The 19590-nt window shown below is 38.5% G+C and overlaps 2 protein-coding genes across 2 annotated transcripts; one reads left to right on the forward strand and one right to left on the reverse strand.

Moving 5' to 3' along the window:
• The first annotated feature begins 543 nt into the window (after window positions 1–543).
• On the forward strand, window positions 544–6077 carry arv1 (ARV1 homolog, fatty acid homeostasis modulator). Its single transcript, XM_041975629.1, has 5 exons — window positions 544–682; window positions 909–1028; window positions 1353–1506; window positions 1906–2130; window positions 3209–6077. The coding sequence occupies exons 1-5, from the start codon at window positions 587–589 to the stop codon at window positions 3334–3336; spliced, it is 723 nt and encodes a 240-aa protein (XP_041831563.1). The 5' UTR covers window positions 544–586; the 3' UTR covers window positions 3337–6077.
• Window positions 6078–12190: 6113 nt separating this feature from the next.
• On the reverse strand, window positions 12191–18070 carry fam89a (family with sequence similarity 89 member A). The gene is made up of 2 exons (XM_041975644.1): window positions 17475–18070; window positions 12191–16681 (listed from the first exon to the last, which is right to left on the reverse strand). Exons 1-2 carry the CDS (start codon window positions 17721–17723, stop codon window positions 16388–16390), a joined length of 543 nt encoding a protein of 180 aa, XP_041831578.1. The 5' UTR covers window positions 17724–18070; the 3' UTR covers window positions 12191–16387.
• Window positions 18071–19590: the final 1520 nt, after the last annotated feature.

Genomic DNA, 19590 nt, shown 5'->3' on the forward strand with positions numbered 1-19590 from the left:
TAAATCTGTATTGGAAAGTGCAAATTGATTTTCCAGTCATCTCTTGGGGTGGCAGCATCAGAACCAGTGACTTAAAGAAACGGAACAAACTAATAAAGAAGCTGTGACTGTGCTGGGGACTAATGTGGAGCTCCTTCACACTGTAACCAGAGATGTTTCAGTGCTGTGATGAGGTCTGAAGCCAGACTGAAATCTATCAAGTTTTCCACTTTCATTTAAAATGTCATTAAGCTGGTTAAATACAACTTTCTAAATAATCTTGGATATAAAAAAGAGGTTAAAGACAGCTCAATGGTTGTTCATTGTAGAGGCATCTAGAGTCCTTTTCTTTAGGAATGGCTTAATTTTTAGTGACTTGAGAAAAATGCCTGATGCCAGTGAGCTGTTAAAAACTGTCCAGATTGTATCATGTCCAGAGTGCATGTTTATGATTTCAGATGCCAAACTCTTTCTTGTGGGATTGTTAAATTATATAAAAGAAAATAGTAAACGTCTGTACTTATTTTGAAGTCCGAATAATACTAATCGTTCTACTTCCGGTTCCGGAAAGTTAGCATGTTGTTCGTTGCTGCGGGAAAATTAAAGAATGGGCAAAGATATTTATAGGTGTATTGAATGCAACGAAAAAGCAACGGAGCTGCACAGGGATTACAGCAACGGGATTCTGAAGATAACAATATGTGTGCGTTAGTTGTTGACATTTTGTTTTTGAGCCGTTTAGTGTAACATTACTGTGTGATAACTTGCTAGCTAACAGTTGAGTCAAAAGAAATGTAAACAACGTAGATATGATTTTACCCCATAGCTGTATAATTTAATTAATGTTGAGTTAATGGTTGTTAGTTCAAACTGTGAGTGACAACATTTACAAAGTACAAGCTTGATTTTACTTCTATGTGTTTCTCCAGGAGTCATGCCAAAAGCCAGTGGATAAGTACATTGAATATGACCCCGTTATCATTCTCATTGATGCCATTTTGTGTAAGACACAAGCTTTCAGACACATTTTATTCAACACAAGCTTGAATGTAAGTAACCTTTATCTTTTAACCTGTTCATTACAAGTTTCTGTCCATGTGTACACCATGAATGTTTGTAAAACTTTTTTATATGGAAAATGGTACAAAGCCAACTTATTTCATGTTTAATTTAATGATTTGAAGTGTTCAACATGTACTGATTGCAACTATAAGTTTCTACCAAACTGGGACAGAGATGAAAATACTTCTTGTTAAAAAAAAGAAAAAAGAAAGAAGTGATGTAACACAATGGGAAACGTGCCATTATCCCAGTGGTTTATTTTAGTTTCTTTATAGAGACAAGGTTGTAAATATTCCTCAATGTCGCTACAGATCCACTGGAAGTTGTGTGCGTTCTGCCTGTTGTGTGAAGCCTACCTCAGGTGGTCTTTGCTCCATGGCTCTGAGCAGAGCAGCGACCCTGCAGACATCATCAGATACGCTAAAGAATGGGAGTTTTATGGCATGTTTGGCCTGGCAGCCCTTGGTAAGATGTGAATTCATACGTTGCATCGGTGTGTTACTGCGTTTAACGAAGAGGAGAAGAGCATTTTTAGAAGATGGACTTGTAGAAGCGCTGGGGAGTTGATTTAAACATTCTTTATTCAAGCTTGTTTGAGAAATAAATTATTTTTAACAGTAGCAAATGATGAAAACAGAGCAGACCATAGTAATTCTACTGGATCGCATGATTAAAATGAGGATCAATCATGTAAATACGTACACCAAAGCCAGAGTTAAACCCTGTTTAATTAATTTGTTCTGGACATTAAATTTTACAAAAAATACATCTTATGAGCTAACTGTTTTTCCTCATTGCACATTGCAAAATATACTGAAAAATCCTGAAAGATGGAGCTAAGTCTGTCTTCACATGTGTTTGCAGAGCTGTCAGCGTTCTGTGGTGCGGTGCTCTGGTTCCTCTGGGTGTGGGTGGGTCTTCTGCAGGGTAGGACGGTAGAGCTCAGCCTGCTTATCAGAGCCCTGTTGCTGTCCTGCTACGGCAAAGTCCTGCTCATCCCCGCAGTCATCTGGGAGCATGACTACTCCCCGCTCTGTCTGGGCCTCATCAAGCTGTTTGTGCTCACATCTAACTCACAAGCCATCAGAGGTAAGAGACACGAGATTCCAGTCATTCTAACAGCTTTACTTTAGTTTGCCTGGATTATAAGATACCTCTCTGACGTCTGTGGCTCCTCCCAGCTGCAGAAAGGATGAATGGAATTTTGTTTCCCGACATTTTGTTTGTTTCTACAGACAGATGTGACACTAATACATTCTAACAAACTAGTAAAAACCAGTATTTGATTCTTAATAGAATATAGAAAACATCTGGGTAATGAGAGATGAAGTTGTCCCATTCATACATAAAAAATGTTCAGTATTCTTAGTTTTTCTTTGTTGTATTTTGTTTCTTTGAGGCTTAAAATCCAGGCCAGTCCAGCAAACCAGACTCTTCTGCTACAAAACCATGTTGTTATAATAGATTCAGTTTAGTCTTCCTGGAATATTTAAGCCAGTCCCTGAAAAAGATGTCAACTGGGGACATTTTAGATATGCAAGTTGCTAGTACCAGACAATAATACGCTTCTTTACCATCAGACAGGAGCCACACAGATGTGATGCTTTAACTTTGGACTGGGGCAGGCTTGATGCTGGGAATTACAGCACCAGTCAGTGGCCAGATCGGACACAATGTTAGCCAGCTGGTTTGATTAATTATTGTCTCTTCTGTTGCTTAACTTTCCATTATAAGCTGTACCAGCAAAGCGAAGGAACAGGACCCAGAATTCAGTTCGGCATCACAAGATGTGGCTCTATTTGAACTAAATTAGACGCCTGAAAAGTAAAAATGTGTACTTTTAATTTATTTATGAAAAAATAGGGGCTGAGTATATTAATGCACATTTTCATATATAGAACAAGCCAGATAGCACCTTTCTTCTTTAAGACAGATTTAAGATAATAAAGATTTAGGATAATTTAAAAAAAAGTTTAAAAAAGCAAGAAAAATGAAAATCACCAGCAGGTGGCAACTCCTGATTGTTCTTAGTTCAGAGATCCGACTCTGAAGATAAATGTGTTTTATTTGATGTTTCCTTAACATAACATGAAGGTTTACACTGACTATGTGACTTTAAAAAAAAGATCTGTATGTTTATCATTTACTTTGTGTGTTTAATCTCCAGTGATCCTGAACACCAGCAGACGTGTGTCTCTGGTGGCCATTTGTTTAGGCCTGCTGTTGGAAACCTGCGTGGCTCAAGCCTGTAAGAAGCTTCCGTGGAGCATCCAGGACATGTTGACGTCTGAATGAACATCTGTTCCACCATCAGACCGAAACATCTCAGGGATGAACAAGTGGTCGTGGATACCGACCTCCTGCTCGGACGTAAAGAAAAGAAATGGATTTTTAAGTATTCTTCTTGTTTTTGATCTTCTGCTGCTGCCAGTTCATTTTTTTTACGTAAAAGCAGCTAAAATACGTGTCAAAGAAACCTGTCCAGCATTGCAGAGGCACTTCTATCATTCTGTGTAATGAGCCAAGCCAAGAAGTCAGAATCTGAGAGGGATTTTCCAGAAGCGCACCGGGTTACTGTTTAACATGCTCCAGTTCCTGAGCCACTCTCCAGGGATGACACAAACACACCCGAGGTTGTAATTTTGACTATAACTACTCCTCTGTCTGGACAGGAGCTACGAAACACTCTGCACATTCTTTAGCTTAGTGGTGAGATGCCAACCTAAACTGACTCACACTCACAGACTGAATCAAGAAGCTGAACAGGAGTAAAAGGGGCAGTAGAGTTCACTTTAATGACTTTTAGCTTGTTTATTGCGACGCTAAAGGCTTATGTCAGCTAAAAAATGGTATCCAATAGAAATAGACTACTTTCAATGCATTAAAAAAAGATACATTTCTTATGGTTTGTTATTATCAGACAGTGTATTTTAGATTATTATTCTCCAGCGACTCTTTTGGAACTAAACTGACAGATAAATGGCCTCATGTTGTCTTCATGGCTCTGTTCAAAATCACCCAAATTCCTAATTAGATTAAAAGGCTAAAAATCAGCATTTTGTAAACATGTCCATGAGATGTGTTTTTCATGCTGTAATATTTATCATGATACAATATCTGTGATTAATGGAGATTTGTGGTTTAAATGTGCAGACCACCACCTACAGCAGGGGTGTCCAGCTGTAGTCCTGGAGGGCCGCAGTCCTGCAGGTTTTAGATGTTTGCCTGCTCCAACACACCTATTTTATATCAACGGTCAACAGCTTATTGTCAGATTTATCCCAGGCATATTGATTCTTTAATCTCATTCAGATGTGCTGCAGCATGAAACATCCAAAACCTGCAGGATAGCGGCCCTTAAAGGCTGGCTGTGAACACCCCTGACCTACAGTCCTAGAGAGATGATGTCAGACAGTTGGTTTGCTTTTAGAAAATTGGAGAGACGAGTAAATATTCTATATTACTCTGGTTGCGAGGAGCCACAATTGATCTAAGAGTAAATCTGAAAGTATTTAGCGAGCAACCAGCCGGCCTGTGTCAAATAGGTATCCACCTGTCAGGCGGATCGGCTTGGTAGTTGTTAACAGCCACAGATGTATTTTCTTATCTAAAAGTGCAGTTTTTAGGGAATTAATATACATAAGTCCAAAAGAGTTGGCCTTGAGTCATTTATTAATATTATTATCATTTCTAGCTGAGCTAGGGGCAACAAGCTGACTAGTCCATAAACAAGCAAAGCAACAACAAACCATAACACTTCCACCTCCTTGATTCTCAGATGGTAGAGTTTTCTCCAGACGTATTTATTGCTACCATGGCAACCCTCATGATTTGATTTAACAAGAAAGGCTTTTTTCTGACAGCTACAGATTCTATGGGTTTTGGAGGTTATTGAGTTAGGATTTATTTTATCTTTCTTTTTTCTTAGGCTTTGTGGAGGTCTTTGCTAATTGTTTAAAGGGGATAGCTACGATTTGAATTCCTCCCCACCAGTAGGTGTCGCACTCACACTCGTTCGCTCTCGTTCCAACTTTAGATTGTACCGGTTGCCAGCTATGTCTAATACCGTATGTGGACATAGAGGAGAGATGTCAAGCGAGGAGTCTTTGGTTAAAACTGGTTGCTATGAAGTCCCAATTCTTAAAACCTGATTTAAATGCAGATTGTGAAGTTTTGATGAAGGGATTTTTAGTTTCTTTGTGTAATGCTTCAACTTTTCTTTTGCTTTTTATTAATGATTTGATTAATGATCTTGATTAAATGATTTTTATCTCATCCTCTGATGTTACAGATGGAAGGTCAAACAGTTTGTTTATTGAACTGGAGTTCCCCAGGATTCAGCCATCATGGGACATAATTCTCATTTTTTTTAAATCTGAGTTTAGAGGCATATATCTCTGAAGAAAGAACAACTAATCGATCATTGTAGAATTCAGTAATCAGTGTTTTCCTCTTTTATTCTCCTTTTGTAAAGACAAAGCTACATAACCTCCAGTGTTGAGACTAAATTAATCACATGCAGCCCAGAAGGAAGGTAAAACCTTAACACCAGACGTGAGATGTTTATTATTCTGTTACTGGCTGACCTGCTGCAGCTGATCAACGTCACAAACTGCTGTCCCCGTTTCTGCAAACAAGACTATGTTTAGTTGGTAGAACAAACATCCGAAGCAGACTGAAGTTTTGTGGCGTTTACTCAACATTTAGCTGTGAGGAGTCTGAACAGCTGAAGTTTCCCTGTAGAAAACATCTGCTGCTTCTCTGCTGGGAAAGATGATGTTCTATTAATAATCACAGCCCTTAATATTCAATCATTTTCATGGATGTTGCTTTAAAACTGCAAATGTATACATATAATATTGATAATGGGGTAAAAATGGTTGTTTTTTTGTTTATTTTTTTAAAATGTAAGGTATATTTTTATCTTTGTTAATCTGAAGTTAATATCTTCGTGATTGGCTGCCACTGTTCTTGATGATGGTTTTTAGGGTACTTGTTTATGTATATTTCTTAAAAAATAAACCTATTTAAATGAATGACGCCCCATTTTTGCTGCTTTTCTGTTTATTTCTATTTACATTTGACTGCTGTGCCTGTTAAAGAGTTGCTCTTGTGTCGTCTCTCTAACACAAATTGAATTTTACATGTGAGTTGAATAAAAATCGTGTAACTTTTTGTGGTAATTAGGTCATTTCCCAACTCGGCTGTTTTCTTTTCTCTCAAGCTGCAGAAAGCTTTCCTCCAGATCTCTCTTTACTGTTATATTTCTGGCCTAAGTGGAAAAAAATAGATTTTTTTGCACTATTAGAATAATGAACCTCATTGTACATATGTGTTTGCTTCAGCTCATACAGATATGAGGCTTGTTAAAACATGCCTGCGAACAGTTAGGACAGCACTTCAAGAGGAATGTTCTGTGAAGTGTTTTCATCCACAGAATATGTAAGGAGTAACACGGTTCAGCTCATACAGCGCTTCTAATGCAAAACTACATAAAAACTAAAGTGAAATGTAGAAATCTGTTTTCATGCATGCTAATTTCACTATACGTGCATACTATGTAGGACTTGGGTAATTACTTTGCAATCTGTCCTTACATTTAAATACAGAAATCATATCAAGAACAGCCAAGTTTTCTACAACTCAACAAAAACTTAAACCTTCTTAAATAGTTTGAACCTTTATGTAACAAACATAAGTCCAAAGATGTGACATTCAGTGTCTTCACCAACTAACTTATTGTAAAAGGCAAGAAAAAAGAGTTGATACCAGAGATTTGGAAGATTCTACAATACAGCAGATTAATTGATAACATGCAAGGGTGTCAGGATTGGGTATAAAAAAAAGCAATGTCGGATGACGTTCAAGCCTTGTAGCAGAACCTGTCATGTGTCAATACAGCTATATGGGCTGAGAAGGCCAGTGGAAAGTAATTTTCTGTCAACACAGCCCACAGAAATGTAACCTGAAAATGGATTACACAAGGACGATGCCGTATATCAACTCTGTTCAGAAACATTGCCACGACTGCGAGCCATTTCGCCCATCCAGAGCCACCTATTGTCCCACACATGCTAATGTTTTGGTTGTGCTTACCCACAATGCCGTTCACTGAACCCACAATGCACTTTGTTTTGTAGCCTGCTTCCTGTATATGGTCCCCTTCAATGTTGGGAATAACGCGTTACAGAGTAACGCATTACAGTAACAGTATTACTGTTTTGGGTAACGAAGTAAAGTAGTGCATTGTTTGTGTTTGTCTATGTGTAAAGTTCTGATCTGTTTTAAGTTATACGTGCATGCTGCTGCATGTGTGTGTGCTTGCCTGGGCACGTTGCCATAGAAATTGATTTGCGTGACGTAGCTGTTTGTGCGCCAACAAGAAAAATGAAAAATGCAGCAGGAGACGGAGACGGGGGCTTTTGGTCAGTGGCCATATTCGCATTATTTTCAGTTCAGTCCAGTTTCAGTCCAAACATGTGGTTAAAGACACTGCTAGCCGGTCAGTGGAAGGAGTCCTTCAACACCCGACCCTTAAACAAGCAGCCGACCCGCCTCAACAAGCTAAGTTTTTTTCAACATTTCCTGAAGCACAGCAGTCGGTAAGACAAAAATCAACAAGCTAGTTACAGGTTCATTGTAGGAGACATGCTCCCCCTGTCAACTAATGAATCGCCCAGGTTTAGAAAAATACCAGATAAAATGATTATGAGGAAAGCGTGCCCATTTCTTCCCACAGACAGGGATGTTGTTCTTGTGGTTTTAAAGCCATTTTGTTTACAATATACAGTAAACACTCTGCAGACAGGCAGTGATGTGTGTCCGTTTCTACACGGTGAATTAAGAAATGGTAAAGTAATAAGTTGTGGCGTTACTTTTCAAATGCAGTAACTAGTAAAGTAATTTCATTACAATTTACGGAAGTAATAAGTAACAAGTAACTAATAACTTTTTTAGAGTAACTACCCTGACACTGGTCCCCTTAAAGTGGACTTTCCAAGCAATTACTGGAATTTGAATAAAACAGGCTGGTGTGAATGTGCCCAGAGAGACTGTGGACACTTCCTTTGATCTGATTAATCCACATTTCAGCTGCTTTTGGGACTGATGTCTGCTTCTATGTGCTTTAAGTTGTAAAATCACCAATTTCACTGTTGTTTACTTCCCTTTCTGGAGATCGCTGCATACTATTTAGAGTTCCACCTGTTTTATTGTTTCTGTCATACACTCTTTGAATTGATGCAGGATATAAATCAGCAAATTTCATAAACTTAAAACGCATATTTGGGAAGTGTTATTTATTTTTGGGTGTAAAATTATGGAATGGATTAAACGATGACATTAAGATGTGTAACTCTATGTTAGTTTTCAAGAAGACTTTAAAATCAAAAATTATCAAAGGTTACAATGAAATTGATTGAATTAGATTGTTGTTGTTTTTTATTTTTGATGTCTTATTGTGAATTATTTCTATGATAGTACAGGATAGGCAAAAATAAGCCCTGGGGCTTCAGCCTATTCCTTTTTCGGTTGCTGTCTGATTAATTCTTCTGAGAAAATGTAATTTTATATACTTATTTTTTGTTTTTAAACCGAAATAAATAAAGTATTCATTCATTCATTCTTTCATTCATTCATTTCTTGCAGTACGCAGCAGTTTAATCTGAGTTTTACTAATCAGATTACTGTAACAGCCATCACCTTACAGCCATTCAGCAGGACTGCACCAGTGTGAACAAAGGGCTACAGTCAGGATCCCCTGATGCTGCAACAGGCTGGAATTTAACTGAAACTTTTATATTTATGTTACCTCAAATGACAAAGAGGACCAGTGTATTGACCTGGAGGTGGGCTAAAAGAAGTCAGATGAAGCAGGTTTTAGATGTTTCTTGCTTCAATGCACCTGACTGAAATGAATGGGTCATTAACAGGCTGTAAAAAGCTGTTGGAAAAATCCATTTTATTTTAATGAGGTGTGTCGGAGCAGGGAAACATCTAAAATCTGCATGACTGGAATTGGAAACTACAAACCTCAGGATGATAGGAGGAAAGAAGGAGACAATTCTGCACAAAAAAAAAAAAAAAAAATCACAGCATCTATCCAATAATTCCAGATTCTGTCTCATAAGAAACTTCTTATGAAAAAGATGCAAGCAGGAAGCAGAACAGCTAAATAAGGACATGATATCAACATTTAAATGATGCATTACAGACAGACGGTTGCATAGTAAACTGTTCATTTGTATTTCAATCACAGAGGCTGCAAATGCCAGAAACACAAGCAGGTCTGGGATCAGTGGTCTGAAAAGAGCAAAAATACTGATCGGAAATAAACCATTTGCATCAGAAAAGAGTCTTCCTAACCATAGCAACTGCTGACTTTGATCTTAAAATATCCGCAGAGGAAGCTCAGCTCTCATGCATGTAGGTTATTGTGACTTCAGCCGAACCAGCCAGCCTGGCTTGATGTGCCAATCTGCCCCATCCTGGCCTGTAGAGAGAGTGATGCGCACCTTGGATTTGCTCTCTCAGTCAAGATTATGTTAATCTGCTCTAATCTCCTAACAGACGCTGAGGCAGACAGCATGAGACCAGCGCACAGGAGAGAGGCAACATGATGCACATTCATCCCAGTCTACAGTTGTTTAAATGGCACATAAAGAAATACCAGCCTTGTCTTTTACTTTTTATTCTCTGTTACAATGTAAGATCTATAACTAGATGCCACAGAGAATACTAAACCACCTGAAAAAATGATGAACGACCTATTTCTCCAGTCTTTCGGGGAGGTTCGTGAGAATTTAAATGGTCCAAGTATGAAAATAAAAACAGTGTTATCATCATTAGTAATTCATCTGAACCTCTCAGCATCAGAAGCTGCTACATCAAAGCATCCTGCTGCAGTAATGATCAATTAGACTGGAACTGAGCAGGCATGGCAGCTCCTGAAGACCAAAATGCAGATCAGTGCATTTAAATGCAAGTCAGATGCATTCAGGAAAAAGAAGAAGAAGAAGGAATCAGGGCAGCAGCAGAGAGAGAAGAGATGAAGTGTAGTTTGGTCTGAGAGATGAGTCTTCCTCAGTTTTACTGGGGCTATTCATTATTTTAGTGCTTAAGATGATAGTTGATTTTTGCATCCTTTTATATGCTTCCATCTTAGTAGCATGACTACAGGGATTCAGAATTTAGTAAACAATCATTAAATAGACCACAGTAAAAATGTAAGATTAAGTGCCCACATGATGCTCAATCACTTCTTCTCTTGTGCCACAAGTAGGTCAGATTTTTTATACAAAATGTGGTGCAGACTTTCATGCCTGCAAGGGATTAAATGCCTTTGGTGATTCCCCGGCTTTCCTCCTCTTTCAGGCTGGATGCTTCCTGAGGAAGAGCACCGAGCTTGATCTACAGCGTAATCCAATGTAGCTGCTGATGCATCCCTTTCCTGTTATAAAGGCTTGTATTTGAGCCCATTAAAATATCAAACTAGCTCTCTTCTTACAATATATATAACTCACTTCCTTTTATTCTCTTTATTTTCTTTATTTCTCTTTTCTAATGTGGGTAATGTGCAGCCTGGTACTGTGCAAAAGTATTGAGGCAACCATTAATCTTCATTTGCTGCCAGTAAAACATGAAATAGGAGCAGTTGTTTATTTTCTATTATTAGTCATGGCAAGTTTTCAGCTAGTAGCTCTTTGGAAAACATCTTGTTGGTGCAAAGTCGTCACCCTTTGAGTCGGAAACCTTTTTATTAACAGAAAAGTGTGAGTCAATGTTGAGTGGTTTAAACAAAAACACATTCCTCTGAACATTTAGGACTCAGAATCTATTTCTGAGGGTAAAAAAAGGGGCATGATACATAAGAAGCATAAAAGAATGATTGGAAAAATTCTAAATTGAAGCTTGCTGCATCTTAGACAGCTGGGATTGTTTTTTTTTTTTTTTTACACTTTGTGGTGATTATAGTTTCATATCACCACACCCTGGCTTACGGTGCTACATCACTGCTGCTGGGTGAGAACCACTGGAGGTCATCAATACAAGTCTTTGAGCTGTTTAAGTGTAGAGCCACCCCTCATTTTTATATATAAACTGCTTGAAAAATGGGAAATGATTTACTTGTGTATGCAAATATATGGCAAAACAGAATTTGTACAAATTTAACAAGCTTAAAACTGAATATTTGGTATGGCCATCTTTTTTTTTTAACACACCCTGAACCCTGAATGACACCTTCCTGTCATTCGGTAGTCTCCAGGATAAGTTCTCCAGGCTTCTTGAAGGATTTTCCAAAGTTCTTCTTTTGTTTCATTCTCTGTCCAGATGAGGTCTGGGTTCTGGTAGGATCCATCTCTCCACCAGACCTGTTGCCACAGATTTTCAGTCCACTTCTTGAGCCATATCACATACCTCAGCCTTTTCTCCCTGTTTCCCTTCCTTTAGAACTGCTTCTTTACAGCCTTCCTTCCATGGAGACCATTTCTGACGAAGCTTTGGCAGACAGCAGATGGATCAACTGAAGGTCCAGATGCATCTCTCAGGTCCTGGTTCAGGTCTTTGATTAATTTATTGTGAGAGCATCACTTTCAGATCCTCTTCATCTGCTGTAGATAGGTTTTAGGCTTGCCTCTTCCTCTATTGTCCTCCTCTTGTCCAGTGTCTTCAAATGTATTAAGGACACCTTCACATCATGACGAGATATGCTAATTTTTCATTAATAGCTCTTTGGGAATCACCTTGTTGCTCTAAAAATACAGTTAACTTCTACAATCAGTTCTTTAATCATTTGTCTGCTGTTTGTAGACACGAAACTGGTTGGGTTTTACGCTTGATTCATAGGTTAGTGTAAAGTGGCTTCACCAACACAAAAAAAGAGACATTCTGAACATGGTCAGGTACAAAGACTGCACCAGGAAAATAGTCCTGGACACATCAGCAAATCTATAACAGAAAGAGAAGAAGAAAAGAATCATCCTGACTGAAATGCTGTGGTGGGACCTTAAACAGCCTCTGTCAGTCTGCTTGGCTAAAGACTTTAGAAATAACTTTATAAAATAACTTTAAATTAATCTGCTTCTGTTATAAAGTTAATCAAATATATTTCTGCAACCCAGATCATTAAATTGAAACATCACCCTAGACCTGAAAAGTATGGAATCACTTTATTAAATGCGGATCAGTATAGTCCGTATGACAGGAGAGCATTGAGACTACAGTCTAAACAAACAGTAGTAAGGTCATCCATGGATTAAAGAGCAGGAGGAATGAACACAACCCTTCATATCATCTTCCAAAGATCCTCTATTTATGCAACACAAAATACATCAAAATGTTTGTTTTTTTAACCCAACAGTGACTGATTATGATGAGTGGTACAATGGAATGAAATCCAGCAGGTAAAGAGAAGATATCTTTACATGGATGACCTGTTTCACTTGATGCCATTTAATACTTATTTTCTTTGCTCATTCACATCTTGAAATGCTAAACTTGGCCAGCTTATGTGGATTGTAGAGGAGGCATTACAGTACAAGTCTCAGTGACGTGTCACACCCCTCCCTAGTGATTTAACCACTAAAGCAGGGGTGTAAACACCAAGGCGTGACTGATGCAGAAATACTCATCACTTTAGTCATAACACATCAAGCTTTTGTGGATTCTGGTTTATTAAGTCGGCTTAATTATTTCAACCTCCTTTGACTGATCAAAGTTGGTAAAAAATCGGGAGCTGAGAAAGAGGCTCTTTGATTATGAGACTTGCATGAAAACATTCAACATTCGAATCACAAAATACATCACTATAATGCCAGAATGGCCCCAGAGTCACATTTCAATCCAATGTCTTTTTGTAAGGAGCCAAACACACACAAAAATACACTTTGTCACAAGTTTACCCTGAGATGACATCTGTATGTTAAACATCCAATAATCACAGGAAAAAGGGGGTTTTTTTAGGCTGCAGGAAACAAACACGACAGTGGGTACAATTAGCTGGTGTTGAATTTAAAGCTCCTTTTCTCTTTTTTTTTTTTTTTTAGCTCTCTTGTGCTGGATTTCGACACAGTAGTGTTACTGTACAAGGAGCGAAACCGTGCCTGTGTAATAAAGACCAACTCAGAGGATCAGGTAGTTGTTGTTCTCGGGGAGATTTAACACAAACAAGTGCAAAATATTACAAGTGAGGAGCGTACCATAAGTGATATGACTGGTTTTAAGGCTGCCACATGTAGATTATTCTCAATAAGAGTCTAACTGGCTGTCATCAATAACATGCAAATACATCTTTGAGGAGAAAAAGCAAGAAGAAACAGAAGAGCCTGGAAAGGAACAAAGTCAATGCACTTTTGTTTAAGCGAACAAGAATGTTTCTTAAAGCTTTTAATCAGCTTATTCTGGGAATTTGTAGTCAGAGCATAGTGAAAGACCAGCAACAATTAGTTAGCTTTAATACATTTTTTAAGCAGCGATGTAATGCACCATTAGCAAAAGGATTTAGGGGCTAAGTCTTAAATTCTTCATGCAGCAGCTTTAGAAACCAGATGCATGTTTATGGTTCATTTTCACTCCTTTCTTGGACAACAAGCAACAAGTTTGCAAAGGCACTAATTGTGTAGACATCCAATATAAAGTCTGGGTCGAGATTTGACTTGTGAATCCACATGGATACAGTCTGAATGCGATTTTCGGACGTGCAGGGAACCTGAAAGGCTAATGTTACTGGAAATGTTTGAAGATTTCTGTACAGACACCAAGCTCCAGTTAAGAAGAAAACAAACATTCAGACCTTGTTAAACATTAAGTTCATGTCTAAAGACGGTGACAGATTTTATTAAACTGATTTGGACATTTTGGAAATTTTCTGTAGTCGAACTGCTGGCTTTAAACATTTATTAGCAATCACATCCAGAATTTAAACCCTGATTCCCTGTTACTCTGTCACCATGGTTACCACAGAAAGTACCATCTAAAGCTGATAAGGCAGATGTTCAAATGAGACGCCACACAGGCGCCATCACTCAGCTAAAGGTTAGCTAGTTAGCACAAGCGTTTGCATGAATTACAGCTACAACTGCTTCAAATAAAAACAGCAGATTTAATGCAATTTTCCCAAAATATTAATTAATATTTCATCTAATAAATGATCAAGTCTTGCGAGATGCCGTTTCTTAAACACGCCATCTGTTGGTTTTACTACTGCAACTAGCCGTGTGGTCCATTAAAGATCAGAAAATGATGTTCACAGTTCAAGATTAATTCCCAAAACCCTGAAATATTTAGTTTTCTGACATGGTGGAGTAAAGAAAGTACAGATTAATCATAAAAGCATAATAGCATTGTAGTAACTAATCAATCAGTCAGTGTAGCTCTTGAGCTGCACAGATTACATAGATAGAATAAAACCTGCTGTGGTGGACTAAACAGGTTTAGATGAGCCGTTAAGAGACATTCCTCAAGATGTCAGATACCATCATTCACAAGGAGTTTGTTGTGACTGTGTACTTAAGCACCTTTGACCAAATACAATGTTGAGTGCTGTACTTTCTTTGGTTTGTGTTCAAACCGGGCGACAACATACGATATATACAGACATAAAAAGAACACATCTCTGGAAATAAACTGAGCTTTCTACACTGTGTCAGAGTGACGGTTCAGACGCTGTGTACTGAGCTGTGGTGCTTCATGCTACGGGCTCAGCTGAGAACTTTTTGCTGCAGATTGAAAGACTGAGCAGGTCAATCATACGTATGAGAGTTCGCACACCCAGACGTCTTCACCCGGTGAAAGAAACAGTCAAAGAAATCACTTAAAAGTCTGAAATGAGGCCGTTTGTGTGTTTGACACAAACAGCCTTATTTCAATGTTATTTTCCCCCAACTTTGTTCACATGTATGAAACAGTACTGTCTTGTAATAGAAGGTTTCTATCTGCAACAGATTTAGAAAGAAGCTGAGATAGTAACAGCTCCTGTAAGGGATGCAGATATGTTGGAACACTGATATAAAATAATGATCAGCCTGACCTTGAAGGTAAGAGGGGTAATTAAACCCAGCAGAGATACAACCCTGTTCTTTAGTTTTGCACAACTGAGTTTAGAGACACTGCCTTCTGTTTACACCGCCAGCAATACCTGAAGGCCATAGTTAGCAAAGAAATGTAGGTAATGCATGTAAAGCCCATCGGATTTCAGGCCAAAACTAGGTGAGCAAGTATTTACTAAGGCCAATAACATCTCCATTATCACAAGGATTAAGTTGAGTTGGTGAACCTTGCAAATACAATTGGACTAGATCTGGCTGCCCTAATTGATGCTTCACAACAGTGTCACATTCCCATTTATGATCATTAATGGGACTGATGGCAATATCTCTAAATACAACAACCAAGTTGTATTAAAACTTGTTTTACTCCTCGGTTTCTGTAATATTTTAACAGACAATGGGCCATCCAGATTCAGGCCTGCACACTAAGTCAGAAAGCTGTCATGTCAAGACAGGGCTTGGAGGCTTTTTTTTTCATCTATGCAAACAGCCAAAACTGTTTCCAGCATTTTGAGCATTTCACATTTTCAGAGCAGACATCTGCACCATAAAAAGACAGGACAGTGTAGCCCTCATGTCTGCAGGCTACCACGCATGAAGACCCCACTTCTTTCTCCATATCTTAACACCTCATTCTGGGCCGTCTGGATTTATGTATATGAATGATATCATCAGTTACAAGTACAACACACTAGATCTACATCAACTTGTCCACAGAATGGATTATCTTATTGCAACAAGTCCGACTGCACAGTTCGGAAATCCCACCCACAGTTGTGGGATTTCCAACCAGTCTCTGCCTGCACCTGGTAGTGGAGCAGCACTAATTTCCATGTAGAGTAACAAGAAAAAGAACCTTTTGTTATTTATATTATATAATAAATAATAAAACTGTTTATATATTTTGTATATGTAAAAAAAAAGAAAAGTTCAGCCAGAAACTGGACAGTAAGTCCAGCTGATATAGAAGCAGCAAAGTTAATAAAAAGAGCTATATAATGTAGCCTAATTAAGAATACATGAAGTCTTTGTTTTAGAGGTTGTTAGCCAGCTACTTGTTCGCTCGGCTCTGCAGTTTGATGAAGCTCCTGCTGCTGAAGCAGGTGTATATTTCACCTGAGGAGGAGTTGAAGCTAAGCTGGAGTATTACACTTCTCTAGACTATAACAAAAACATATCAGAGGCCGCAATCTCCAACCAGACACTCCCCTCTTTGAGGCTGAATTTTCCCTCCAGCTTAATCCAGTCTGTTGTCCCAAAAATATGAATTCATCTGCAGAAAAACGCTGATAAAAGAGGCCTTAGATGCCAACGCGGAAGGAGTCCCAGCTGTCGTCTTTGCCGCTGCTGCTCCCGTTCTTGGCTGCAGCCATTGTTCCAGCCCCATCTCCAACTTCTCCGTACGGCTGTTCCCCTGTAGGGGTGGCGCCAGGCTCCGGGTAATACTCATCGTCCTCGTCAAAGTAGCCGTTCTCCATCATACTGAGGCTGGAGGCGGCGCTCAGGTCCTGGCAGCTGCCCTTGTACTCCTGGATGGACTCATGGAGAGACCACAGCTGGCACAGCAGGGACATGTCCTGCTGACGCAGTCCCACCTGGGAAGGAAGCAGTAACGAAATTAACACATGATGAAATTTCCACTAATTACATTAATGTTTTATTTCTAAAATCTCTAAGTTTTTTCCCCTTTAACCTATTCAAACAAGCTTTTGTTTAGTTGACCAAAAATAGTTAAGGCGTCCAACTTAATCATGAAACCTAATCTGGATCTGATTTAAAACCCCCTACTGCTCTAAAGGAAGTGAAAAAGAGTTTAAGTCCTTAATTCTGATTTACATCTCAGTGAATCTAATAACAGGTATTAGTTAATTTGAGGTTTTTGTATGAGTTAAACCCCATTTTACAAATCAACACAAACCCATTGGTTTACTTTGTCTCGAAGCTGATCCTGAAGCTGTTTTTCTCATTTTGCTGAATTTTGTGCTCACTATACATCGTTTTTTTTAATAGCACGGAAAAATTCGCAATTTTCTTTTCATTAACTTGTAAATAATTAACTTGATAACAGTACAAAAGGACATCTAAACATGCAGTCGCAAACAGCTCGATCCATTTCTGTAATTTAATATTTTATTTATATAGTTTGGTGTATGACAAATTATATGTATGCCGAACACACACAGGAGATCTTAATTTTCCTAAAAGGGCTTAAGCTGTGTTTTTCCAGAAGCCAATTCTAACCACAAGGGATTCCTTTGGGAATTTGGCTGAATGTAAATGGCCATCGTAGTGGGATTAAACGGCTCTGTGTCGCCTGAACCAGCAGTGGAAAAAAAAGCAGCATTTTCCTGTCGACAGATAAAAACGAACATTGGCTGAATTAGTTACCATCTCTTTCCTCAGAAGAGCCAGAGCAGCGTCGAGGTTGGCCGGCTTGTTGGCCAGCAGGTTGTCGGCGTTGTTCCTGCCTCGGCTCAGGTCGTCCTGGATCATGGTTTTCTTCACGTACATCCTCTCCATATCTCTCCAGGAGCCGCCGCTTGAGTTCAGCAATCCGCTCAGGCTCTTCGGCAGCGGGGGTAGACCCTCGATACAGGCCATTCCTCCCAACGTACCGTTCGTTGACTTACCATTCATCGTCCGGGGTGCTGTTAAGTGACGGAAGGCTATTTTTTACACTGTTGCTGACTGTTAAGTTGTGAGTGCATATAAACACTGAGGACACAAACGTCTCGCACACCACACTGACCGAGCAACAGCCGTGGTTTTCTCTGCCTGAGGCGGCTAGTGACGCTACGATAAGTTAGCCAGAACGAAGTCGCTGAACTTCCGGTATGATAACACAAAATAAAATAGCCTATTTTGAACACATTGTGGAAGGTATTTATTCTGCTACACGTAATATAAAACCTAACAAGACTGTAATGTTCTTGATTTAAAGAATAAATGTGGGAATCCTAACTAAGCTCATTACGTTTTCAACTATGATTTCAAATCTTGAATCACCAATGACCTTATTTGGGTAAAAGGGTGGAGCTGGAGGATGATTTCTTTATTCTGATTGGATAATTGGGGTAACCCAATCAATTTAAGTAGGAAATTGCTTTAAAATTACACAAAGACCCTAGGAATGTCCTCACCATATCGTTAGATACGATATATCATCAGACTTGTCCGCACATGAGATTTTTAACATTTAATATTAAATGCAGCATAAATTATCTGTGAATTGATCCAAAAAAGTTACATAAAAAACATTTTGTACATCAGTCAATTTTGAATCTAAACATAGAACTTTAATGAACTTTTAAACACCATCTTCTGCTTGTCAGATAACGTGCAAAATAAGTGTATATTGTAAATTATGTTTTGTATACTGTGTCTAGTCATGTTATACTGTGTGTGTATATGTGTGCATTTAAAGTAATGTAATAATGTAAATTTATGTCTGAGGTTTTCAGATGTATATGTGTTCAACTTTTGTGTGTAATTTCTACAAACATTGCTGATGTGATCCCGTCATTCCTAATGTTATCTTTTTCCATCTGTGAAATAGGTGCTCCGTCCCTGCGGCTGATGCCTCGGTCTGCCTGATCCTATAATTTTGTTGCACTTGTTGTAATGACAATAAAGTTAAATTCAAATTCAAAAAAGATTTTAGACACATTTCAGAGAATGAAGTTTTCATATAATATTGTATTGTATAAATATTGCTCCTATAACTTTTCTCAGTATTAACATAAAAAGAAACAGATAGATAGATAGATAGATAGATAGATAGATAGATAGATAGATAGATAGATAGATAGATAGATAGATAGATAGATAGATAGATAGAGCTGGAGTATCTATCTCATGCATGCAAACATACAAACACCACAAAAATCTGCAGCCTTAAAAAGGTGAAATGGAAAAAACAAAATGAATCTTGTTATTCCAAATGTAATAATAATAATAATACACCACCACTCAACATACTGATCTCTGCATGGGCTCCAACAGCCTGAACCTTTTCTTGTCACAGGCAGCAAAAAAATGGGAAACACAAATGTCTCTTATTTTAAAAGATTTTCCGCTCATGTTATGACTGATTTTTGTAAATTGACCAAAAATCGGATTTTGGCTGAGTAGTAAAATCCGCTTCCTGTCCTTTTAACACAGTGGCTGCTGGGCGTTTCCCTACAGCCACTTAACAGGCAAAACAAGAATGAGAAGAAAAAGATAGCTTGTATCTTTAAAATACTTGTGATGCACGTGACTGACTGAATTACCATAATATCATCTGTTAATATGAGCAGTTAAAACTTTTTAACATTAAAGTGTAACATCCACTTCCTCCAGATTCATTTGGAGATTGTTTTAATTTGAGAGCCTACTAATAACCTAAATGTTAGAGGTTTGTGTGTGTATGTGTGTGTGTGTGGGGGGGGGGGGGGGGGGGGGGGGGGTTGAGGTCATAACAGGAGTTTGCATATGTGTGCGTGTGTGTTAAACACAATTGAGT

This window comes from Melanotaenia boesemani, chromosome 22 (genome assembly GCF_017639745.1).
Source record: "Melanotaenia boesemani isolate fMelBoe1 chromosome 22, fMelBoe1.pri, whole genome shotgun sequence".
Classification (NCBI taxonomy): domain Eukaryota; kingdom Metazoa; phylum Chordata; class Actinopteri; order Atheriniformes; family Melanotaeniidae; genus Melanotaenia; species Melanotaenia boesemani.

What these genes read in the sequence shown, in the direction of transcription:
- fam89a (XM_041975644.1), bottom strand. Translation starts at nt 17,723, where the DNA reads ATGAATGGTAAGTCAACGAACGGTACGTTGGGAGGAATGGCCTGTATC. An exon ending in CTCTTCTGAGGAAAGAGATG is followed by an intron (nt 16,682 to 17,474) that starts GTAACTAATTCA and finishes CTTCCTTCCCAG; the next exon opens with GTGGGACTGCGTCAGCAGGA.
- arv1 (XM_041975629.1), top strand. Translation starts at nt 587, where the DNA reads ATGGGCAAAGATATTTATAGGTGTATTGAATGCAACGAAAAAGCAACG. An exon ending in TATTCAACACAAGCTTGAAT is followed by an intron (nt 1,029 to 1,352) that starts GTAAGTAACCTT and finishes ATGTCGCTACAG; the next exon opens with ATCCACTGGAAGTTGTGTGC. An exon ending in GTTTGGCCTGGCAGCCCTTG is followed by an intron (nt 1,507 to 1,905) that starts GTAAGATGTGAA and finishes ATGTGTTTGCAG; the next exon opens with AGCTGTCAGCGTTCTGTGGT.